The following is a 25,669-nucleotide window of genomic DNA, read 5'->3' as shown; positions in this document are numbered from 1 at the left end:
TCCAGAGCTCAGGTTCCACCCCAGAGATTTGGTCAAAAAGCCATTAAAGTCTCCTCACCCTGGAAGCCGTCTTGCACACCCCCACCCCTTGAAAGTCCCCCTGGAGTATCCAGCTCTGTGGAGCTACTACAGCTCCTGAATTTGTACTGCAGAGCCAAGCACTGTCTCTTTCTCTAGCCATGTGATATGCTCTCCCAGTTGGACTGGACAACTTGAGGTGAGGAACTGATCTGATGTTTCCGACCTCCCAAATGCCCAATACCAGGCAGGGCCCACAAAGTGGCAGTTGGTCGAGATGGCAGGCCACTCTGGGGGCAAATGATCTTTTCCACTGAGTCATAGCGTGCTTATGGGTAAGCACCCAGCTACCCCAGGGGGGTTTCTCAGCCCACTTCTGCCTTAACCTCATATTCCAGCTGACTTCTATGTTGCTGAACACAGGTGGCTTAAGAGGACCTCCTGGAGTGGTTGGTCCCTCTGGGGATACAATGATATTGGGTCTAGTTCTCAGCTTTGTAGTTTCTTAACTTCCCCAAGGGTCACAAGATCACAGCTAATCCACAGGGGTAAAACACGACCCCTCTGGGTGGTTGCAGCCCCATGTCAGGGGCTACTTTCTCCTTTATCCTGAGTCCTGGAACCTACGATGTGCTCAAACCCAAGAGACAATAAAAAAAAAATCCAGTTTCTTTTTCTGTCACAAGGAAAGGATCTTTTCTGCCCCACCTTCCCCAGGGAGCAGAGTAAGGCACAAGCCACTAAATGGTAAACAGGACAGCCTCGAGGGTGGCTCTCGTGCTTACCAGTCCTCTGGGTGATGCAAGAGACGAGGTCCTGCAGGCGCTCCTTGAATTCATCGAAGCTGTCAGTGTGCACAGCAGCTTGCAGGCTCTGGGGCTCCTCCTGCCTCAAAAGGAGGAGCGCCTCCCGCAGGAAGCCGTGCATGTCCAGCACCTCCTGGTCGGAGGCGTAGCGCTTCATCCTCTGCACCAGCAGGCTGCCCGTGTGGATGCGCTGCAGCACAGCGTCCAGGTGGCCCAGCTGGCCGGCGATCTTCTTGTACTCGCACTGGTACCGTGTGTTCACTGCCTCCAGCAGCTCGCTTTCCTGCGCCAGCACGTGTGCTACTAGCTGCCTCACGCTTGAGCGGATCAGCTCCTCCGTGCCGGTGCGCATGCGCCCCAGCTGGCTGACGGCCGACTGCATCTGCGCCTGCGCGCCTCTGAAGGCGCAGTCCTGCTCCCGCAGCGCCCGCGTCATGGCCTCCAGCTCCTCCTGCCGCTGCTGGATCTCCGCCGTGATGTCGCACTTGAGGTCGGTGTGGCCGCTGTCCAGGAGCGCGCAAGTGCAGCACAGAGGCTTGGAGCAGCCTCGGCAGTAGATGCTGAGGACACACAAGGGAGGCCTGAGTTAGGGCTCTCCTGCTTTTTTTCCCTTTAAGTTTTTATTAAATTCTTAAAAAATTACAAAACTTTGAACCATAGTATGTTTCCAGGTTTGTGCTTTCCCCAATTCAGTGTTTGTGGTTATGGTGATAGTATCCAAACTACCAATAAAACATTGGAATATGAAAAAGTTACTAAAGTAACAATGGCTAGGCTCCATCCAGGAAACAATGCAAAGACGTATTTTTTTAAAAGCAATCATCTCTTCCCACCACTTTTGAATTTCCTTTCCCCACATCCGAGGTAACCAGGTGACCATCCTGGGTACATCCTTCCACACCTCTCTCCACTCAAACCCCTTTACACAAATATCCAGACTATGCAGCTGCCTGCAGGATTCTAAGGACTTGATACATTTCATCCCATTTCATCCTGGCTAGATTTGGCCAGGGGAGAATGACTGTTATCCTCATTTCACAGATGAAGAAACAGAGACATTCAGAGGTTTAAAAGTTGGCTCAAGTAAATACAGCAATTGGGGGGAAGGGGGTTGAACATTGTACTTTTAAAAATGAGATCATGCTATATCATTACTTTGTAATTTCCTCCTCTAATTTAACTTTCATTCAGGATATTCTCCGTCTTTTAAGTATAGATCTAATTGTATTTTCTTTAATATTCCAGATGTACCGCAACTGATTGAGTCACTCTTGTTAATAGACATACAATGATTTCCTGTTTATGCATTTTTTCTTTTCTTTTTGGCCAATATGGACAATGCTTTATGTAGCCTAATGCATGGATGCTTTTGCTTCTGTGAAATAGATGGCAAAAAAAAGTACTGCTAGATCAAAGAATGTGTATATTTTTATTTATTTCATAGATTTCAGCTAGCAGATAATTCCATAGCACTTACTATATGTCAGAAACAATCATAAACATGATAAATATTAACTCATTTAATCCTCCCAAAATCCTATGGGGAAGGAACTATTATGCCCATTTTAAGGATGGGGAAACTGAACAAGAGGTAAAACAACTTGTCCAAGGTCACACAATTAGTAAGTGGTAAGAGTCTAATGCAATCTGTAGTAGGCAGAATAATGGCCCCCATTCCTGTACCAATTCCTAGAACCTGTGACGATGGTAACTTACATGACATAAAGGGCTCTGCAGGAGTGATTACATTAAGGATCTTGAGATGGGGAGATCATCCTGGATTATCTGGATGGCCCCAATGTGATCACAGAGGCCTTATAAAGGAAAGGGGAGGAAGCAAGAGAGTGAAAGAAGGGAGACATGATCATGGAAGCAGGGGTCAGAGTGATATTATCCTGCTGGTTTTGAAAATGGAAGGGGGTCATGAACCAAGGAATGCAGGCAGCCTCTAGAAGCTGGAAAACGCAAGAAAACAGATCTCTGCAAGAGCCTTTAGAAGGAAGACAACCTCGCTGACATCTTGATCTTATCTCAATGAGACCCAATTCAGACTTCTGATCTCCAGAGCTACACATAATAAATTTGTATTGTTTTAAGCCCCCTAAATTTGTGGTAATTTGTTACAGCAGCAACAGCAAACTAATATAAAAACACAGTCTGACTCAAAGTCCATACTCTTAACCATTGCAATGTTGCTTTATATGTTACCAGGAAAAATACTGTTAGTTACTTTCCCAGAAATACTGTTACTCTAACCAGCAATGATAACATACCAGTCCTCCTAAGGCCAGGAGAAAGGCTCTTAGCTGGGGCCATTTTGGCCTCAATTACTGAGATTAACTTGTCCTGGAACTGCCAACAGAAAGCCTGGTAGCCAACCTGAATCCAAAATTAGGGCACTAGGCACTGGTCCTCAGCTTTGCTGGCTCTCAACCTTCCCAAGTCACCCAAGAAGGTAAGGTCTCAGGGCTTGATCCTCCTGATCAAACACAGGAGAGACTTCTTCCAGGCTATCAGAGATTTCCTAGAGAGTCCAGAGAGTGGGAAAAGGGACTGGGGGTTGCCAGTGGGTCATGAACATTCAGCTACTCCAGCCTTGAGACACCTGATCTAAGTAAGAGACCCATCACCTAGCAACAGGGCCAGTGACTGAGGTTAAGTGGCAGCTGGAACAGAGAAAAGAGCCTGGCAGGTGTGGATCTGACCTCAGCTGTGCCCTTTGGCAGGTCACTTAACCTCTATGCACCTCAGTTTTCTTATCTGTAAAACTGGGATAATTCCCATCACATATGGGAGTGCTGTAAAGGGTCATATCAGATAAGTCCTATATAAATGTTCTTAACAAAGAAAATGATTATTATAATTGAGTTAAATATTAGTGTTCACCAATGTCACTATTAATGAGAAATGCTAGGCAATTATGAAAAGAACTAATAACTCTACAACAGAGGGCAATTAGGCAATATTCATCAAATTCGCAAATGTATTTATCCTTTGACCCAGCAATCCCCCTTCTAGGTATCTATTCTGCAGCTATATCTCCACATGTAGGACCTGACATCTGTACAATCCAACACAGCCCATAATGGCAAAAAAACCCACATAACTTAAGTGTCTATCACTAGGTAATGAGTTACATCAATTATGATGCACCCATACAATGGAATACTAGGAAGCTGTAAAAAATTAAGGAAGCTCTTTATATGAAAAAATCTCCATGGCAAAATGAGGATAATAATAGGAGTATTAGGAGGATTAAATGAGATAATATATATAAAAGGTTAGAACAGTGACTAGCATATGAGTGTTCAACACACATTCAATAATGAGAACAACGACTAGCATATAATAAGTGATGTACATTTCAAGTAAAAAAATCAAGGTGTAGATGTGTATGTATAGGATGCTACCTTTTGTGTTAGGAGTGGAGAAAAATAAGCATATATTCATATTTGATTATATTTGAATGAAGAAATCTTTGAAAGACACATAATTAATAAAAGTAATTATGGATGGGGCAGGGTAGACATGGAGGGAGATGTTTCAGTGTATGCCTTTTAGATTGCTTTCATGTTTGAACCTTGTGAGTATATTACCTATTTTTTAAATTAAAGAACAGAATACTAATAATTTGGGCAACTTTACAGGATATAGAAATGAAGAAGAACTAGAGCCAGTTTTAATTTTCCCTGCTTTGGACCCATAAAAAGGGGGCTGAGTCTGAAGTTGGCTTCCCTTCCTCAGAAAGAGGGTTCCAAGCCTGGAAGGGGCACACCTCAGGTGGCCTGGCTGGAGGGAGGCAAGACTTTCTGGGTCAACCACAGTCCCTACTGGGTTCTATTTCCAGCCCCCCTCTGCCCGGAATGGGGCTTCCTTGGGGAAAGTGGTCACTGCTCCCCCTCTGTATGGAAGTGGACAAAAGCCCCCAGCCTTCTGGTAAGACTGAGGTGTAGACCCTGCACAGGAATAACCCATTGAGGTGCTGTCCCAGGACTAGGAATAACCTCCTTGGCCTAGGATTCCTTCACCCTCATTCACGGGACACTCACTGAGCACCTACTGTGTTCTTAGCATTTGGGGGGAGCCAGAGGTAACACAGACACCAGCCCACAAGGAGCTCCAGGGCAGGAACCCAGACTTAACCAGACAAAGAAGAGTAGCTCTGGAAAGCACAATGACAGTCATTTGTTTCTGAAATACTCAAAAGAATGAACTAAAACACCACAGAGTTAATAAGCAGTTGCTCAGCAAAGTGCCTAGATTATCCCAGAATTAAGAGAAGAAAATAGCTAAATTCTATCCCAGCAAAGCAAGTGAAAATATGGGGAAAAAAACACTCCATGCTCCCATTCACAACAGCAATTTTTAAAATGTTAAAAAAAAAACCACAACAAACAAAAAAACCCCTAGATATAATTCTAAGAAATATGAAAAAATTTAAATTACACAAAATAAAAATAATTTTAAAAAAAGAAATATGAAGGACTATATGGAGTAAAGGACAAAAACACCCACTGAGAAAGAAAGTCTAAAAAACAGAAAGGTCCCGATTGGAGAGACTAAATATTTTAATATTAATTCTCCTCAAGTTCATATAAAGGTTTAAAGCAATTATTCAAATTACAAATGAGATTTTGAAACTTAATCAACTGATTCTTAATTTCACATGATGGAATAAACAGAGCAAACAGGTTAAGAAATTTCTGAAATACTTGTGTAAGGAAGGGGAACTTTCTCTGCCAGATAACACATTATAGAACCCCCATTATTAAAAGTGTGGAACTAGTCTAAAACTCAAGAGAAAGATCAGCAGAACAGACCAGACAGTCCTGGAGTAGGCCCTGGCATCTACAAGAATGTATATTTCATATAATAAAGAAAGCATCCCAAACTAATGGACATTAAAGGGATTTTCAACAATTGGAATCTGGAGAAACTGGCTGGCGTGGGAGGGAGGGGTCCAGTTAGAGCTTTGCTTCACACACACTCTAAGATACATTTCTGATGGCTCACAGAGTTAGATGCGAAAATACCCCCATCTACTCTCATAATGGTAAAGACCTTATAACCACAAAAGAAATGGAAGAAATCACACAATCAACAGATGCAACTACCTAAGAACTATTCAAAACTGTATATTTTTTGGAAAGACATTCACAACATCCTATAATAAGAAAAGCAAGTTAAGGGACATAAGTGTTGTCTATTTAGTTTCAGATGATTATAGAGATAGCAGGAAGGAAAGGAAAAAGTTTATGTTGATAGGAGTTACCTCTTTCTCTTTTCACCTATTTAGATTTTCCAAGTTTCCATAATCCATTTCAAGCAAAGGAATCTGGATTTTAAATAGGAGTCAATGGAGAACCTTCGAAGAACATCCAATCTAGGAATTATCACAAAGCTCTACCCCTTTATGACTGTACAGTGAACTGACTATGTTGTTAATATTTTACTTCAAGCCCCAACATGTTTCCTGGGTTCTCAATCTTCCCATCCTAAACTGTCATGCCAGAGGCCACCTGACAGCAGAAAGAGTATGAGTTCTGGTGGAGGACAGACTCGGACCTGAATCTGAACTCTTCTGATTCCTAGCTATGAGGCTGTGAATAAATTACTGTCTGTCTCTGAGCCTTACTTTGCCCATCTATAAATTGAGGATAAGGATGCCTTTCTCACAGACTGTTGCGAGGACAAAGATGGACTGGTGTATGTGAAATGACCAGCACAGTGCCAGTTACACATCGGACATTCTGAAGCCATTAAAAAAGAGGGGTCATTAACTACACATGGGTAGCCCCACTGTGGTGGGTAAACCTCTCAACCTCAGACAGTAAGGAAATGTCACCAATAAGTGTGGTTTCTGGGCTGTCCCCTTCCCAGTATGGACAAACCACCCCAGTCCAGCCATACCTCCTGCTGGGACCAAAGCAGCATGATACTAATGTTGTTCTAGGAAATAGGGTGTCTCAAATGCAGGAAGCACAAATCCTATGAAAACAGGATTAGTGGAGGATAGCCAGCCCCAGAGCAGGAATCCAGGGCAGGGCCTGGCTTGCCTGCACAGCAACTGAAAAACTCCCCACTCCACCACCCCTACCCCCACCCTCACAAGAGCGGACTGGTAGCTTTCACTTTGGTGGAGTAGCGAAAGGAGCAGTCTCCCTTGGAAACTCAAATAATTAGCTAGAGGGCATTTAAAGGGACCCACCAGTCATTTGCACAGTAGTATGGAATGCATTTATTCAGACTGGTTTCCTGCTATGCCTTGGGTGACACAGTGGGGAAGACAAGATTTCTGAAGCTAGGAGAAGAGACGGGTAATTACAGAGCCTGGGATACTTGTAGGGAGTGAAAGCATTATTCCTGTGGCCCTCCCTCTTCCAGCTATTAATTGGTTGAGAAGAAGGTGGCTGAGATGGGAGAACCTGAGGACTCAGAGAGGAAGATACTAGAGATACTAGTTAACATACTAGTTAAGAGAAGCAGCAAGAAAAGGTGAGTGAAAGAAACCTTGTCTGCTTCACACTCTTGTCTTCTGCTGGCCTCACGCCTGTGAATGGGAATGAGAAAGTTGGTGCTTTTTCTTCCCCACTCTTCTATGTGGCCCCTGCTCCCAAGACGTGGGGCTGGTATATCCACGGTCTACAATGTTTTGTGGGGCCACATCATTCATTCAGTAGGTAGCAGGTGCACTGCTGGGTGGGACCCCTGCCCCTCCTGCCCTTTTTATAGCAGTGAATGGCACTATCTACAACTCCAAGGCCGCTCAAGCCAGAGATCAAGGGAAATTCCAGATTCCTCCCTGTCCTCTGCTGCTTCGACAATAACTCATCATTGCCTTGTTGATTCTACCTTCATTTACTTAAAAAAAATTACTAAGTACCAACTGTGTGCAGGCATGGGGCTAGGATATAAAGATGACTGAGGAAGAATCCTGGTTCCTAAACCAGTTCTCGTTGCCACAGCCTTTGCTGTTGCCCCAGCCATGGCTATCTCCTTTGGCACTGTTCCCTAATAGCCCTCCCCGTCTCTGGTCTCTCCACTCCACCCTTCCCAGTGCCACCAAGATGCTATTTCTAAAATACGATCACTGTCATATGCTGAGGAAACTGCAATGATGCTCCTCAGAAGTACAGTTGGAAGAGTTTCAAATGCAAGACATTTTTAAAGCACCGTGTAAGTTATATGTTCATAAAAGAGATTCAATTTTTGGAACAGTTAGGTCACTTGGGAGAATTTATTGAGTTTTATAATAATGCACTACAATTATACAGTATTGAATATTAGTGAACATTAATGCGACATGAATTTATGTGCCAGTAAATGTTACAAGACAGTAAGACAAAGTTTATCACATAGATACGTACAGTGATTATCAAGATATTTAAATCTGATCTAATTAATTTCAGGAAATGAAATGGCAAGAAAATAGCTAAAACAATCAATTAAAGCCATGAATAGGAAAAATATTTGATAATTAAGGTAACAATAATTTCATACTATATGAGTTAAGTAACATGGTATAAACAGGCAGTTCTCTTCAGTCATGCCAATCTCAAAATACCCCATCAATTCTAACAGCTTTGGCAGGATAAATCCAAATATAAAATATGCCAAAGCAGGAATCTGTTAGAAAATTAAATGACTAAAGTTAATAATTAAATGTTAATGGAATCTGGTGACACAGAAACAGGCAGTGAATCCTATATAACACAAACAACTTTGCTATTCTCCTATACCTTTATAAAACTGTGTATACAATGGTTTTATGTAACTTTGAATGTTTACTGTGGTTCTGCTCTTCATCACTCATCCAATAGTCATTAAATAATTTCCCCCCAACTGTAGTAATACTGTTAAGGTTAGTTATCTGAAAAAAACTAAAAATAATAAATTAAAAATTGTAATACTAATGGTAATAGAGCAAGAAGAGGAAAATTAGGAGGAAGAGGAATGAGGAGTAATGTAAGAAAATTTCACTGAAACAAACAGCTTTTTTAGATTGAAGGAGCATGCCAGATTCCAGAATAGTTTGATACAGAATGCTCGACACCAAGACAGCTTCAAGAATGAAAAATATCTTTTGGCATCAAGATAGAAAAAGCAAATATATTGGGCCTCAGACGTCTCCTAATGAACATTTTAATGTTGGAAGACAATGCAGGCAAGTCTATAAAGTTCTAAAAGAAAAAATATGACCCAGTGATAGCATTATACTCATCCAAGATGTCATTCAAGTATAAGAGCAACCAATAGACATTCTCAATGCCAAAAGACTCTAGGAATTCAGAACACAGATGTCCTTCTGGAAAAAAACCTGCTGATTGACAACATCCATCCAACCAAGAGCTGAATTAAAATAAAAAAATCCATGAAAAGTGATGTCAAAGTAAAAGCACCAGTGCTGTCCACTGGAGCCACTGTGACATGGAACCAAGACTGGATACATGGCAGGTGATCATCTCGACCTTTTACAGCAGAGGCTCAGTCACTACTGTCTGAAATGGAAGCATTTCATTAAAAGCAAACTATAATGACTGCCACTTCTCAGTGTCTTAGTAATTGTTTTGCTTAATCTTCGATCTTTTAGGAAAATATTTTAGGATGAAGAAATATTTCTTTGAAGCTTAGCAGGTCCAATTTTACTTCAGTTCCTTTTCTTTCCATTAAAGTAAAGGAAAATTAAATTTTAATACTGCTTAACTAGCATGTTTCCTCTTAACAACCTAATTCTAAGGGAAGCACATTCTGAGTTCTAAACAAGTAACTTATATCCTTTATTGCAACTCAGCCCAGTGTTAGTTGAAGAGTACCTGAACGCAGAGGCCGGCAGTAGCAGGAAACGAGCACCACCTGCAATCAGGTGACTCAGCATTCTGTGTGGCCCCAACTTGTACAAGCTCTCCTGTTTGGGTTAGCTCCCATGAATGCTCTGGCCTCTTCCCTCATTTATACAAAGGGAACAGCCTCATTTTTGCAAGAACAGTTCTCTCTTCCTCAAAAATCTTATAGGAGGGTGTGGAACTTAAGGTAACAGCACAGGAAAAACATCTCAAAAGACAGGAAAGCGCTCTATTGTGTTAACAAGAGGTTGAATCTAACCAGACAACTCATTCTCTGACCACACTGGAAAAGGGAAGCTTCCTATTGGAAAGGGGCTGACCAGGCACCAAAGGGTCAGGGAGCTTCACTAATGGCTGGTGGTAGACCTGTTCCTGCACTTTGGTTTCTGCTGCACTGCATTCCACACACCTGGAATCTTTCCTCTTTGCTTTAATTTGTGGTAGTTGCTGGACATTTTTCCAAGACACATGAAAGACACACTCCTCCTTCTTTTTGTACCATGCAGAACTGGACTTCCTCTTTAGGGGGCTCCATACTCCCCATTCTCAGCCTGGGAGAGAAAACATTCTCATTCTCTGACAGTGGATTTGAGGATGAGGGTGTGTAACCTTTGGAGCTGCTGCAATCACTTGGCAGCCAAGAAGGAGAAGTCCTTCTATGAGTGGAGCTGAGCTGGAGAAAATCCAGGTCACAAGAAATACAAAGAAAATAGGTCTTGGTGACAGTTTTAATATCTAATAAGGTTAGGCAAAAGGCCAGCTCCACACCTATTCCTTTAAGTCATTCACTCATTTTTCGCTTAAGCCACTAACTAAAACTTTGTCATTAAATTATACATTTGTTTTAGTTGAAACTAATACACACAAACCTCTAAGGTCAAGGTACAGCTCAAATGTCAACTCTTTCATCTGGGTTTCCCTGATCCTCCCAATTAAACACAACTTTCCCCTCCTCAAAACTGCGTCCATAATTTACCTGACCGTGTCTTCTGATACATGATGGTCCCTGCCACAGAGCACAGGGCTGTGTGTACCTGCAACTTACTGGAGACAGAAACCCTCCACACATCCAGGCTTCAAAGACAAGGATTCTTATTCTCCCAGGAACAATTACCACAGTGCGGGGCACGAAATTAATGCTCAATAAAAGATTTTTCAGTGGTTGGTTGGACAGATGGATGGATGTGATTCCAGATAGTTTAATCTTATGAGTTAGGAATCAATGAAAAAAGCCTGTTAATTTTGTCTTATTGTTAAAAATTCCTCTAAAGTGTCTATGGCCTCCATCCCTGAGCAGCAAAGCCTCCTCTTTACAGCAGAGATCGGGCTTCAGGAGAATTGAGACAGGGACACTAACCCTAACCCTGATCTTGACTTGAGTTACTGTAAATTCCTTGCTTCTTTCTCCAAAACATAAAAGGACACCAGGAGGTAAAAATCCCTTTCACTCATATTATTCACGAAAGGAAAAGCAGTTGTTCCTGGCTTTGAAACCAAGTCTCCTGGATGAATTCACAGGAAAACTTGAAAGTGGGTCATTTGTGCCCTAACTCCCGGCAGCAGCCTTTCTTCTGCCCATGTGATGCTCCTTGTAGACCAGCATTCAATCCCAGGAAGATCTCCAATCACCAATAAGATGCAAATTTACTGATAACTTCACAGAGGGCACCAGGAGGGTACCAGGCAGGGAAGGGATGAGGAGCCAGCCAGACATCTGGAGTGCAGTCTTTCAGGAGGGCAAGGGAGCTCCTTAGAGTTTGTACCCTTGGCACCTGGCTTTCCTCCCCAAGCCCCGGCCCTAAGTGGGCCCACCAAGGTCTGTCTTTTCTATTTCCTCTTCAACCAGCAGCCCTCCTCTTCCTTGCCATAAGCTTTGCCACTGCGTGATATCCACCTCTGTCCTGGAACCCTTCCCTGGTCTGCCCAGCATGCCTCTCCCCAACCTGCTGCCAATGATTCCAACTTCTGGTCTTGGGAACTCTTTTCTGTTTATGATCTCATCACACCTCCCAAACTTTATTAATCAGTCTTTTGTTTTCTCCACTCAACTATAATCCAAGTTTTTTCTGGCTACAAGCTTGAAGGACCTGGATTAATTCCCCCACCCTATCTAGTCAAGCTTCAGGATATGACACCCAGACATGGATCTCAGCTCCACCTGCATCCGAGACCCATATTACTCTTCGGTGGGAAGGCACTCCTCAGGATCCCCATCACACATGATGGAAGGGGTGGCAGTCACCTTGACCTCTAGGTCAGACAGGCCCTGGCCTCCTCCCAATCCCTTCATCTCTGTACTCTTGCAGGCCTCACCCCCACCTGCACCATGGCCTCAGTCTCCTAATGGGGCTCACTTTTCCCTGGTCCAGACTTTTTGCTTCAGTTTCTGTTGGGCACACATACCCAACAGCATCGTGGTAAATCTCTTCAAATTCTTTATGGAATGAAGTGAAATATAAATAAGCATGCAGTCAAAGAAGCAAATACTGGTCTTCCTGCTCCCAAACTCACCACTTCGGTCACAGTAGCACAGTGCAGAGAGGACCTGATCTTTCCACTCTCTGCCTTCACCCCCATCAGTGGATTCCCAACAGAGCCCCATAGGGGGCCAGGCACACTATGTTCTATGGGACATTCACTGGTAAAACCAGAGTAAACTGCACGAGAAAGGAGCAAGCTGAGAACATTCTTATGTCCTGGAAATTGTAGGATAGAGCCCTAATTCCTCCAGCTCATCTTGTCTGATCCCAACCCCTGCTTTCATGCACACCTTCTTTCCCTTATCTAAAGAATTCTTTGTATTTGCATATCTATATTATAAGCATTGTGTATTTTATTAATATTCTGCATCCTCCTCCTTGTAAATTTGAGTCTCAAACAAAGTTCATGGGAGACTTCTCTTTGCCTGTACCAATTCATAACCTGGTTTACTCAAGGATGAAGAGCATGTGCAAAAGGAAGTAACAGTACGTGTTCGTTAATTAGATTCTCATGAAGGTCTAAATTCAGCAGCCTCTCACTTTCTGTTTCTTTTTTTTTTTTAATTGAATTTATTGGAGTGACATTGGTTCACAAAACCATACAGGTTTCAAGCGTACAACTCAATAAAACATCTGTACACTGCGCCGTGCACACCTTTACTTACAGTTTCTGAAATGCAGTGGGCTCCACACTGCCTCTGCCTGCTCCTCCCGCCTCCATGCGCTTCTCCTTCCTTATATGTCAGGCTATGCTGACACCCTTTTGGAAGCTGCCTTCCCCAGCAGATGCAGGCTGGGCAGGTCGCCTTTTCTGAGATCACTCACCTTTGTGCCTGTCTTCTTCCTTTTGCCCCTAAATTGACTAAGCACAACTCTGGACAGAGATACTGGCAAGGGATAAGGTAAACTAGAGGGCAGTGTGATAAGGGAAGCTATCAAAGCACAAAGTGACTGATGACAGTGAGCCGGTTTCCTCATGGCATTCTGCAGCCCTGACTGTTAAGAGCAGATCTGGTTCCTTCACCAGGCTGTGACCTCACAGAGGACGAGGGCTGTATCTGTTCATATTTATACCCTATTATATAGCAGAGGGCCTGCCACACAGTAGGAAGGTGGGCTGAAAGAATGGATTCCACAGACATGGTGATCAATGCCAATGGCCCCACTTTAAGACCAACTCTGGTGCTGCCCTCTAATGTGTATCCTAATCAGCTCAGTGTCCAAAGGTAGAGTGATTTATTACTGGAAAAAGTTGTGGGTTATTTCTAGAACTGAGGCTTTGTACAGAAAAAACAAGTTAAGAAGCTGAGTTTTTCCAGTAACCACTGGTAAATTGTGAAACAGTTGAACTATGTATGATTTTTAAGCAATAGGGTTAAATTTTTTAAGCCATCTGTCATACTCATGGGTCCAGAATCCTGCCCTCTTGCTAGCTGAACCAGCCTAACCCATTGTACCTGGGGAGAAATCCACCCCTGCCTCCCACACTAGAGTTGGAGCCACTTGTAAGCTACCTCCATTTAGGAGAGAGGCCCCATCCTCACTGCAGGAGTGGGAGGTGGAAACTGTGGTTTATACAACTGTTGCCAGCCCACATCAGTTACTAAAATTACATAATCTAGATGTCAACATTTACATGTGAGCAGATGACACAGAACCATAGAACCGATGAAGAGAATCAGCAGCCAAAATGGGGACCAAATTGATTCTTGGCCCAAACTTAAAAAAAGGGTAATACAGGAAACATAAAACATCTAAAAATTGGTTTTTTGTTTTTGTTTTTTTTAAATATATCTTTATTGACATCAGAGAGAGGAAGAGAGAGAGAGATAGAAACATCAATGATGAGAGTCATTGACCGGCTGCCTCCTGCACACCCCCGACTGGGGATGAAGCCCACAACCCGGGCATGTGCCCTGACCAGGAATTGAACCTTGATCTCCTGGATCCTAGGTTAACCGCTGAGCCATGTCGGGCTGGACAGTTTTTCTTTTTTTTAAATCCTCCCCTGAGGCTATTTTTTTCCATTGATTTTTAGAGGAAATGGGGGAGGGAGAAAGGGTGAGAAACATATTGATGTGGAGAGACACATGGATTGGTTGCCTCCTGCCCAAGCCCCAATTGGGGAGGGGATCAAACCTGCAATCCAGATATGTGCCCTTGACAATCCAAGTACATGCCCTTGACCAGGAATCAAACCTGCACTGGGTCTGCAGGCCAGCGCTCTAACCACTGCGCCACACTGGCCAGGGCCTAAGTTTGTTTTTCAGGGAGATTAAAGAACATACTGCATAGAACAGGCTGACAAGAAAAAGCATACTGAGAACATGAACCTTTTTGGCAATAAAAAAAATATGACTGTTAAGAAAAACACAAAACAAAACTCATCATAGGTAGTAAATAGTAGAAAGTGGGCTCCTAAAAAAAAACCAAAAAACAACAACAGTTGGTAAATTAGAAAATCAATTCAAGGAACTCTCTGAAAATCTGGAAGAAAAAAAGCAAAGTAACACAATTAATGAAAAAAAAGGATAAAAGATGTAAGAGATGGATTTGGAGTTCCAGTATCATAGTTGAAAAAGAAAAAAATAAGCAAATGAAGGGAAATCAATATATAAAAAAGCAGAAGACAACATCTTTGAGCTGAAGAAAGACTTGAATTTTCAGGTGAACAATGTCATAGAGGAGCATTGAAAAAAACACACAAAACTCTATCTTATATAGCTTGATCAATCATTTTAAGAAAGAAAATAATTATGTGAAATCCTTCGCAAACAAAAATTGATTAACCACAAAGAAAAAATAATTAGGCAATAACTGAATTTCTCATTTGCAACACTAGGAGCCAGAAAAGCGATGTTTATATATTCCAAGATGAAGGGACTGTGATGGTGACCCCAGAGTTTTACACCAGCTAAACTTTCCTTTATGTGACAGCAAAAGAATATGCAAGTTAAGACCCTTAAGGCCTCAGAAAGTAAATTTTTTGAAAAACAAACAAACATAAAATTACTTGAAGTAGTCCAGCCAAATGGGAAATTAATCACATTAAGTAATTCAAGAAAGGGAAAGACATGCTGTAGAAAAAATTACTGCGAGCAATGAAAGCAATTGAAATCTAAGATATGGATAACAAGCACGGTATAATGTGATTATGACAATAACTGTTAAGAAAAGATGCTTAGAAAAGAAGCATTAAAATTTTGGTAATAATCTAGAACTAAAATTTCATGTTATTGCAACTAAATCTGGGTATAGAGAAAAAAAGAGGGGAGAAGAAAAAGTATGCTAAAAGCTTTATCTTTAATCTGGAAGAATAGTGATGATCTACTCATGAAAAATGTACAGACACACACACAAACATGTTCTAATATGTTTGCTAAGAATTTAAATGAGTAAAAAGATATGCATGAGATATAATATATGTATATATACAGATGTGTGTGTGCTGTATAAAGGATACACATTTTTTAAGTACTAGGAATATAATAGTTCAAGGAATATGCTAGGCCCCAAAGAAAACCTCCTATAGTCTCAGATATTAAGTGATTGGACTGTAGAAATTAACATCAAAGATAGAAAGCAAACATTACAAGTCACTTGAAAAGAAAACATTAATATCAATATGGAATATAAGACCAAAAGCTAGTACTTTGAAAAGATCACTGAAGTAATCACAAATATATATTAGAAATAAGAAAGGAGATGTAGTTAAAGGTATAGAAGAGATTTTCAAATTGTGAAAGATAACTCAGTATGAACTGGAAAATGTTCCAGAAGATCTGTCAAGATCCAAAGCAGATCAATATCATAGAGAAATAATCCCTTCAGAAAAGGCACCAGTCTCAGTTTTTCAAGAAACTTCTATAAGCCTCAATTGCTTATATCCTTTAAATTGTTATAGAGCAGAAAAGGATAAAAATAGTAAGGTTTTAACATTTATTGTTAACATGTGCCAAGCATTATGCTAAGTAATTTATATACATTATCACGTTCAAAAGAGGAAAGCTTACAAATTCAATGAAAGAGATTAATATAAAATAGGTAAGAAAACTTGACAAAGAAATCACACATATTCATAAAAATTGATCACATCTATAAGTATAGGTAATAGCCTAAATAAAATGTTATAAATGGAACCTAGTTATGAATTAAAATAGTATATCATGACCAAATAGAGATTTCCTCCTGGGAACTAAAAAAATGGTTCAACATTAAGAAACCTATTAATATAATTTATCATACTAAAAGGTAAAAGGAAAGTTTAATAGAGTCCAAAAGAACACTCAGTCCTGAGTGTTTAACAAATATTTTTATTTGTTAAAAATAAAACAAGATAACAAAATTCTTGGTAAACAAGAAATGGGAAAGCAACTTTATCATCGTGAGTTTTGGAAAGCTACCTAAGGAAGTCAATACTAAAAAAGAAAACTTTTCATGAATGATAGGAAAAAGGCAGAGTTGCTTTTTCTAACTACTATTATTCAGTACTGTTCTGGCCAATGAAACAAAGCCATAAAGTAATGTGTGTAAATACTGAAAGAAAAAAGTTTTTATTATTTGCAGATATGATTGTTAACCTAGAAAATCCAAAAGAATAAATTTAAAAACTTATAAGAATAAAAGAGTTCGATATAATTGGCTAGACATAATTAATACACATAAATTAAGAGCATTAGTGAATGCTAATGATAACCAATTAGAAATTATAATGGAAAAAGTTCCATTCTCAATATTATTAAATATTCTAAATTTAACTACAATTGAAAAGTTCAAGACATATGTAAATAAAACTATAAAACCCAAAAGATATAACCAGAGATGAGGAGGCCAATTCTCCCCAGATTTACTGCAATTTCAATCAAAATCCCAATGAATATGTAAGTTCTGAAACTGTGTAAGAGCAAAAGAAAGCAAATTATTTTTGAAATATGGGAACTTTCCCTATAAAACATAAAGCTTCAGAGCTGCTTATAGCAGTAAGGATTAGCATAGGAATAGTGAAATCTATGGCACAGAACAGAGATTTACAAACATACCCATAACTACATAGGCATTTAGTACATGATAAAAAGGGCATTTCAGATTGGGGCAAGAGTAGACTATTAAAATCATTCAATGAAAGTTAAGAGAACTGGCTTTCCATATGGAGAGAAAAAAGTGAAAGGTTTCTACCTTATATATACCACACACGAAAATAAATGCCATTTGAATTAAAGATTTAATTATATAAACAAAACCATGAAATTATTAAAATAGAATATAAGAAAATATTTTTAACATTGGCATGGGAAAAAAAATCTTTCCTAGGGTGGTCAAGCCAGAAACTATAGAGGGAGATTGATGGGTTGGATTACATAAAACTAAAAACTTAAACACCGATACCTCATGTTGTATGAAGTCCTGTGTTTGCACTGTAACAGGCTCTTACAATTAAAGAGATTAATTCCTCTAAGGGGAAAAAAAGGCAAAGGACCCAAATAGGCAGTTCACAAATGAAGAAAAAATGGTAAACATATGAAAAGCTGCTTAAAAATAAGCAAAGAAATCCAAATTCAAATGATAATATCCACTGTTGAGGGCCGGGGAGCAGGGTGAGGGAGGGAGGCAGTGGGAAGTGCAGGTGGTAAGCCTTCTAGCAGGAAGTGAGCCACACTCAGTTGAGCAGGAATGCAGTTCTCAGTGGGTCCCCTATCCTTCACTTTAAAATTATGTCCCCAAGACAAGCACACAATACACAAGCAATCTACTGGGGGAGGGTGTCCCAAAATTCACACAGGTATGCTACCTTTTCGGCCAAAAGGGATAAAAATAAGACCTCAAAAGACTATATACTCCTATCTATGTATATATTCACAAAGAAACTCTGGAAACATTTAAAACTAGTGACAATGATTACCTGGATGGGGGAGGAAGAAGTGGTGGGAATTAGGAAGATTATAAAGAGAAACAGAGACTTTGCCCTCTCTCTATAAGTTTTGTTTGTAATTTTTGAATCATAAATGTATTATTTATAAAAAGAAGAAAAAAAGAATTAAAATCTTGTGCTGTTTAATAAAAATAATGATAACTGGAATTGATTGTTTTTTCCACACATACATTCCCAGATAGCAGTGTTAGGTTTTGACTTTTCATACAGAAACTGCCTGCATCTGTCTCATCCTAGAACCAGCTATAGGGTGCAAAGTCGATTCTGCAGTATTATTTACTACGGGGGAAACTGGAAACTATTACCGTCCACTAGCATGGCACAGCACAAACTGTGGTCACTGCTACAGATGCTGCTTGTCTGATCACACCTGGAGCTGCAAGACCCTAGAAGCTCCCTGTCCACTTTCTCAGCTTTGTGACTCTGCTCCCCAGTCACCCCCTACCTGGCTCTTGGATGCGCCACCCCACCCGCTGGCTCACCTAGTCAGTGTAGGGTTGCGGTGGTTGGGGTTGGAGCAGAAGATGTTGTTGGTCTTGCGCGTGCCCTCTAGGAACTGACACATCGACTGGTTACGGAGCTCTGCCAGGGGCCGGGCCTCGTGCTTGAGGAACCACTGGTGCGCCTCGAAGCACTTGGCGCAGAGGAGCTGCTCGCACTCGAAGCACCAGAAGTCTGCCGGCTCTTTGCAGCGGGTGCAAGCGGCCTGCGAGTCCACGATCTGCCGGTACACCGACAGGCGCCGCTGCAGACTCTCGAAGAAGATGTTATCCAGGGCCCCAGCGTTAACGCCAGGGGAAAGGGGCGCCTGGCAGATGCGGCACAGCATGTCTGGGGCCTCCAGGCATCCTGAGCACAGCGTGTGCAGGCAGAGCAGCAGCTTGGGGCACTTGGCTTCTGCCTGGCAGCCCTGGCAGCGCAGGAACTGGAACTCCTCCTCTGTGGCTTGCTGGGGGACCAGAAGAGAGGAGTGAGACCTTAAGTTCCAGGAGTCACCCCTGCCCACCCCCATAGGTCACCTGTCCCAATAGCTGGAGGCTGGAATGCAACTTCATAGGACATTCCAGGCAGTCACTGGACGATGCAAACCCAGGCTTATCAGTATTCCAGTTTCCCATTTTCTCAGGCCTTCCCACTGTAACTCCACAATTTACTGAGCATCTACCTCCCATTAGACACAGTACTGGGCCCTGAGATACAAGGATATATAGGATACATCCATCCCTACTATCACTGAACCCAGTTTAGAAAGGAGATACATTAGGTATCAACCTTATATAAAGTTTAGTGGTTTCTCAAAAAGGTAAGCATAGAACTACCGTAAGATCTGGCAATTCCACTCCTAGATAAATATCCAAAAGAACTGAAACCACTGACCCAAACAGATAAGTATATACCCACATTCATAGCAGTACACTATTCACAACAGCCAAAGGTGGAACCAGCCCAAGTGACCATTAAAGGATTAACAAAATGTGGTATATACAATGAAATATTGTTCAGCCTTTAAGTGGAAGGACATTATGCTAAATGGACTAAGCCAGACATAAAAGGTCAAATGTATGATTCCACTTATATGAAATATCTACAGCAGGCAAATGCACGGGGACAAAATAGATAAGAGATTACCAGGGGTTGGAAGAAGGAGCTATTGCTTGAAAGGTACAGAGTTTCTTTTTGAGGTGATGAAAAAATTCTGGAACTAGATGGTGGTGAGGGTTACACAACATTGTGAATGTACTTAATGCCACTAAATAGTACACTTAGAAATGGCTATAATGGCAAATCTTGTGTATATTTTACCACAATTTTTAAAAATACAAAAAAGTGCTTAATACAGTACATGGCACATGAGAAGTGCTCATAAATGTTAACTACTGTTAAGCAATATTATTCCTAGTTGTAATTATGCAAATAATACAAATTACTGCAACTGGTGTTACTTGTGCTTTCAAAAGGGCCTCGAGGAACATAGAGCAAGTGATCTAAGTAGCTCCTTTTGGGGGTGGGAGGTTAGGGATTTGTTCAGAAGACCGAGGCAAAGCTTCTCGGTGGAAAACCTAATAACCCGCCTTGGGAATGGGGGTTGGGCGGGCAGGGTGTCCCAGGAGAAGTATCTGGAAGACTTCCGGGAGAAGAAACCACAGGAGCTGCTGATTCACCTCTCTCGTCCGGGCCAGTTTCCCATTCGGGTCTGGTACTTGGGTTTTGTTTTTTCCAACGTGAGCCTCTCCCCGCAAGTCGTGCTCTAGGCAGGGGCAACTGGGCTACTACTCTGGGGTCTTCGTCAGAGCAGGGGCAAAGAGGCATGTCGCCAGGGAGCGGTTTGGAGAGTCCGGTTCACTGCTGCGTGGGAAACAGCAGCCCAGGAAGTCTCCCCCTAACTCACCCTGGTCATCTTTTTCATCTTTTCTACTCTCCCCTACTCCTACTCGAGCCAAGAGGGTCAGGACCCTAGGGTCTGGTCTTCCCTTTGTGTGCTTGGCCAAGTTCCCTCTCCTTTCTCACCTCTCCTCCCATCGCAGCAAATTAACAAAGCCTAAACCCCATCTCCCCAAACTCAGTGGTACCTCTGTCGGGCTGTGGTCCGGGCTGTGGTCCGGGCTGGGCTCCTGGCTTTCGGAGAGAGACTCCGGGGGAGGCATGGTGGGCACGTGGGGCAGTGCAGAGTCCCCCGAAGACCGAGCGGGTGCAGGCCCCTGCTGCATGGACCCCAGCGCAGTTTCGATTCTCAGTTTTTATCTTGCGGGGCGGGAGGAGCTGAACTGGAACCCTGCGCCAGACGGCAGAGTTTCCGGAGCTCGGTCGGAAAGGGGAGTGCCAGCTCAGGGCCAGCCTTCCCAGAGGAAGTGAAACAGGCGCTGGGGCGGTTCTAGGGGCGGAGAGGGGGACTGTGGATTTTGAAGACACGCCCAGGGCAGGGAGGAGGCGGAGGGAGAACAGTAGACGCCCATCTGACCTGGGGTAATGGGAAAGTGTCAGAACTGACACCAAGGAGGGCGCACTCGCCAAGGGCTGTGAGCTGTTCATTGGCACGCAGTGGCGCAGCTTTGTACCAGCCCCAAGCTGGGAGCTGGGGGCACAGAGATGAGCCACTTATGGCCCTCGCTCTGGAAGAATCCCAGATCTAGTGGAAGGACAGGCCCCCAAACAGAGATTTTCATACAGCATTGAGACTGGCTGGAAAGGAGGTCCCTCCGCTAGGATTTGGAACAGTGGGAATTCACCAGGGATTCAAAGATTGGGAAGACACTTTAAACAGAGAGAATAGTCCGTAGAAAGGCATGGAGTTTGAAACAAGAGAGCTTGTTTAGAAACTAGTTCTGGTTATTTTCTGATTTAAGAGGGGACCCATGAACAATGTCAGCCCATGAGTGGACTGGGGCAAGATCCTAACTAAGGAGATGGACCAGTTTTGTGGACTATAGAGACGGTTTGGAACCTAGGAACAATGTGATTTGCTGTGAATGTTAGGAAGCTCACTCTGACAACCTAGAGGCAGGTGGCCTGGTCTAGGACAGTGGCTGTGAAATGCAAGAAGGACCCGAGTTAGACAATAGGACAAGACTGAGTGCAGATGAGGAGAACAGGATGATGCTTTGGGTGACAGTTGGAAAGGCTGGTGAATTTTAGGCAATGGGGGATGGAGGAGGAAGGGGGAGAGCTAGTGACAGGGTATGAAGTGTGAGGAGAGAGAGCAAGTTACCTCTTGGCCAGCTGAGAAGCATGCCAGACCCCTAGTTGGTGAGGGCAGAAAGTACAGTTCCAGGTGGTTTCACTGTGCCAGCACCCCTGGTTTCAAACTTCAAACCATCCCAGCCACTATGCTGACCACTCTGTACCCATTCTGTGCTATTCCAGCTTGGAACTGACTAGAAGGGGTGGTTACAGGGCTTTGCTCTTGTAAAGGCTTTTAGTCTGAGGGTGTGTATGGAGAGGAAGTGGGGGAGGCCTCAGGAGCCTGCTCTACCTACCAGCCTGATCAGTACCCCTACAGCTTTAGAATTAGGCCATCAAACTAGAAAAAGCCAAAGATGGTGAGCAGCCATCTGCAGAAGGGCTATTGCTAGGGGCTGAGGGGCCTGAGAAGGCAGACTGGCTTGTGGCTGTGACAAGGAAAGATTTATTAATCTCTTTGCTCATTTGGAAGACAGCTTGCCTCAGTGCCCTATTGGAACTTCTCAGAGTAAGCTCCCTGTTTGCATTTGGGTTTTCTCAAGCCGTGGAGAGACAAGTTACCTCTGGGTAACTGGATAAAGAGGTGTGCTGTTTCTGGCCCTAGCCAGTTTGGCTCAGTGGTTAGAGCACTGGCCTGCAAACTAAAGGGTCCCGGGTTCAGTTTGGGCCAAGGGCACCTACCTTGGTTGCAGGCGCAATCCCAGGCCCTGGTTGGGGCTCATGGGGGAGGCAACCAATCAGTTGTGTCTCTCTCACATGATGTTTCTCTCTCTCCCTTCCATTCCACTTTCTGAAAAGCAATGGAAAAAATATCCTTGGGTGAGGATTAAAAAAAAAAAAAAAGAGGTGTGCTGTTTCTGGACCTAAGGACTGAGAATATCATCTCTGGCTGCTCTGGAGGGTCTGCCCATGATAGCTCTGTGCTAACCCCTCATTCCTCACTCTGCCGTGCTCCCTGAGGTCTGCACATGAAATTTTTCTCGTTTTGTGCCAAAGTTCAGGCCCTCCTGCCCCACCTTGACCATAGTGACCTAGTCAACAAATAAATACGGAGTATCCACTCTGTGCCAGGCCCTGCTTGCTGGGCTGTGGGCACACAAAGTGGAATAATTTGCTGAACATGCCCTGGAGAAACCGTAATTCTAGATAAGCCTCCACTCCCTTTCCGGCATACACACCCCCAGTATTTGAGTTTGGAGAGGGAATGGTACAATTTCCTTGCCTCTGGGTAAGATTTGGTTCCTGAAAAATCCCTCTCAAAGCCAACTTCCCCTTCTGATTCTTTTCTAAGGCGGAAAGGGAGCACGCGGGAGGAGGCGAGGACTCCCGTGGACTCCAAGGAAGGCGGACCCCACTCCCTCCCAGCTCCGTGGCCGCAGTTCAGTCCTCCTAGCGCAGGTGGCGGTGTCCGATTGCTGGATCCCCGGCGCCTACCTCCGCCCCTAGCCCAGGCCGCCGCGGGGCGCTCTGGGGAAACCGGAAGCCGGGCTGGCGGGGCGGGCGGGGGCGGCGGGGCAGAGGCCGGCGGTCAGTTCCCGCACAGGCGGAGCACCGCGGGCTCTTTCTGTTTACGTCCTTGTCATGCAGGTGTGTGTATAGGGCGCTCCCCTCGGGGACTTTGCTTTCCCGAGGCCAGCAGCTTCCTGGCTTCGCACAGGGGGCTTCCTGTTCCCAGAGCGGCCCCGCGGGCGGGAGGCGGGCTGGTGAGTGGCCGCCCAGCGGAGGGAACCGGGGGGACTCTGTGGCATCCCCAGGCCTGAACTCTCTGCCTCTCAGAAGTGTGGACAAAACAGGGCCACATACTAAACCTGATAAGCTTAGAGAAGGCCTTGCAAACTCAGAGACCTAAAGTAACCACAAAGGATGGTTTGAAATTAAAACTTTTTAAACTAGAAGTCTGTGGGGGGTAGTCATGCCCTAAAGCAATATTTTTTCCTAACAAAGGTTAATCTTCACCTTAACTAAGCCTGTCTGTCTTTTTGCATCTGCTGTAACATACCTGATTAACATGCCTTTGTAAAAACCAAGTAATTTTCCTTTTTCCAGACCCCCTCAAAGCATAGGCACAACTCTACACAGACCACAAATCCCCTCTATCATTGTTATAAGGTTAATTGTGGACTGTTATCCTGCACCCACCTAAGTAGAAGTGTATGTCTATCATTTTACTTTTTATCCAATGCCAGAGATCCCCTCCCTTTGCTTTCTCCAGCCTCCCTAAGCTATCACCAATGGATTTCATGTAACCCACTTATGTCTCCTCTTTTGATTGTAATGTATAAAACTGCAAAAGTCCCATTCTCCAGAGCCTTATCTCAATCCATTGAAATTCTGCTTCCTGGATGTGTTGACAGTTTGGTTCAAATAAACTCACAAAAATTCTTCACAGGTTTGAATGTTTCTTACAATAACATAAGTCAGCTAGTCTGGCATAGTCGCACTCTAAGCAGAGGAAACGAGAGAAAACACAATGTGGAGTGGGACCTGTACTGCACTCTGAGATGCTAGCACCAACCCCCCCTTTCTAGGGCTTCGGGGCTGCAGCTCCAGAGTTCTTATCTTCCAAGGAGCCTCGGCCCACCTCATTTCTCCTTGACTATTATCAGCCCTTTAGGCCTGGGCAGAGATTTTAAGTTCCCGTTTTGACTAGAAAGAAACCAAGGTCTAGGTATACAAGGTCATCAGCACTCCAAGGGCACTTGGCTGCAGAGAATTTGCAGAATCTCCCCCCCCACACACACACCTCTAGATTCCCTATTTCCTGGTGATGTGCAGGCAAAAAAGGCCCTCAGCTGCCTGTGTGTCTGCTCTGACTGTCTTGCTCCAAAGCCTTGAGTTTCACATTCCAGATCCCACTTTCTTCAGCCTGACAAACAAACCCTGGAGGATTTTGTCCCTTCCTAACCCTCCTGTAATGACAGCGGCCCCATCCAAGGGTTCCTTTTCTATAGGGGCCATGTGGATCAGAGCCAGGACCTCTTTCAGATGAGCTTCATCTTACTAATTCCCCTCTCCCCCACCTCCTACCTGAAGCTCTTCAACTGAAGCATGCATTTGAGGGTCCTTAGGGCATTAAAATGGGGCAAAGCCCTGGCTGGTTTCGCTCAGTAGTTGGAGCGTCAGCCCACGGACTCAAAGGTCCAGGGTTTGAAGTCGGCCAAGGGCACATACCTCGGTTGCAGGCTCCATCCCTGGAACCCTGGTCGGGGGTGTGTGGAAAGTCAACCAATCAATGTGTCTCTCTCACATTGCTGTTTCTCTCTCTCTCTCTCTCTCTTTCTCTTTCTCCCCCCCCCCCCACCTCCACGCTCTCTGAAAAACAATGGGAAAAATATCCTCAGGTGAGTAAATAAATAAAGTGGGGTAAAGAATAGTGAGCTAGGAAAGAGCATCTTAGTCCTAACCTATGGCTCCTATTGGTGAGCTATTAATTCTTTATCCCTTTAGGCTAAAGGACTCCTTGAAAGCACACTTCTGGGGCTTTTGGTCAAGGAGGGATGTGTTTATGCCAGCAGCATTCAGTTCAACCCAACCTGTGTTTACAGATTCCCACGTAGTCCTGCTCTGTGCCAAGTTAATATAACTCAGACAAGAAGATTGACACCTGCTCAGCCCAATAAGCAGTGCATCACATGGTTTTGCTTCTCAGATCCAATTGTCATTATCTGGCAGAGAATAGCCTTGTGAGGACTGGACTTGAGACAGATTAGTTTTGCTGTGTGGGAGGAGGGAACAGTCCTTAACTAACACCTACCCAAATATATGGGAGTATTGAGAGCTGCAAGGAGGCAGACTGAGAGCTCTGAGAAGGAAGGTAGGTGGACAAAAGTTTCACTTGACCACATTCACTCTGCCTGCAGCTGTCCTGCCAGCCAGTTGGTGTCCCTTGACTGCCTTTGTTCGCTTGTCCCAGAT

The 25,669-nt window shown here is 43.5% G+C and overlaps 1 protein-coding gene across 9 annotated transcripts in view; it reads right to left on the bottom strand.

Moving 5' to 3' along the window:
* The window catches only part of PML (PML nuclear body scaffold), a 45,406-nt gene extending 24,420 nt beyond the window's left edge, over window positions 1–20,986 (bottom strand). For all 9 annotated transcript variants that reach the window (XR_013998883.1, XM_081138449.1, XM_081138447.1 and 6 more), the window contains exons 1-3: window positions 20,647–20,986; window positions 18,559–19,025; window positions 804–1,384 (exon numbers count right to left, since the gene is read on the bottom strand). Coding sequence is in view for 8 of the 9 variants with exons in the window: in XM_081138449.1 (XP_080994575.1) it covers window positions 804–1,384; window positions 18,559–19,025; window positions 20,647–20,784 (1,186 nt within the window). In the remaining variant the exon portion in view is untranslated. The remainder of the gene's footprint in view (window positions 1–803; window positions 1,385–18,558; window positions 19,026–20,646) is intronic.
* Window positions 20,987–25,669: the final 4,683 nt, after the last annotated feature.

Source organism: Miniopterus schreibersii, assembly GCF_964146895.1.
Source record: "Miniopterus schreibersii genome assembly, chromosome: 1".
NCBI classification, from domain to species: domain Eukaryota; kingdom Metazoa; phylum Chordata; class Mammalia; order Chiroptera; family Miniopteridae; genus Miniopterus; species Miniopterus schreibersii.
Note: the sequence above shows the minus strand (reverse complement) of the source record. Positions and strands in the feature narration are given on the sequence as shown.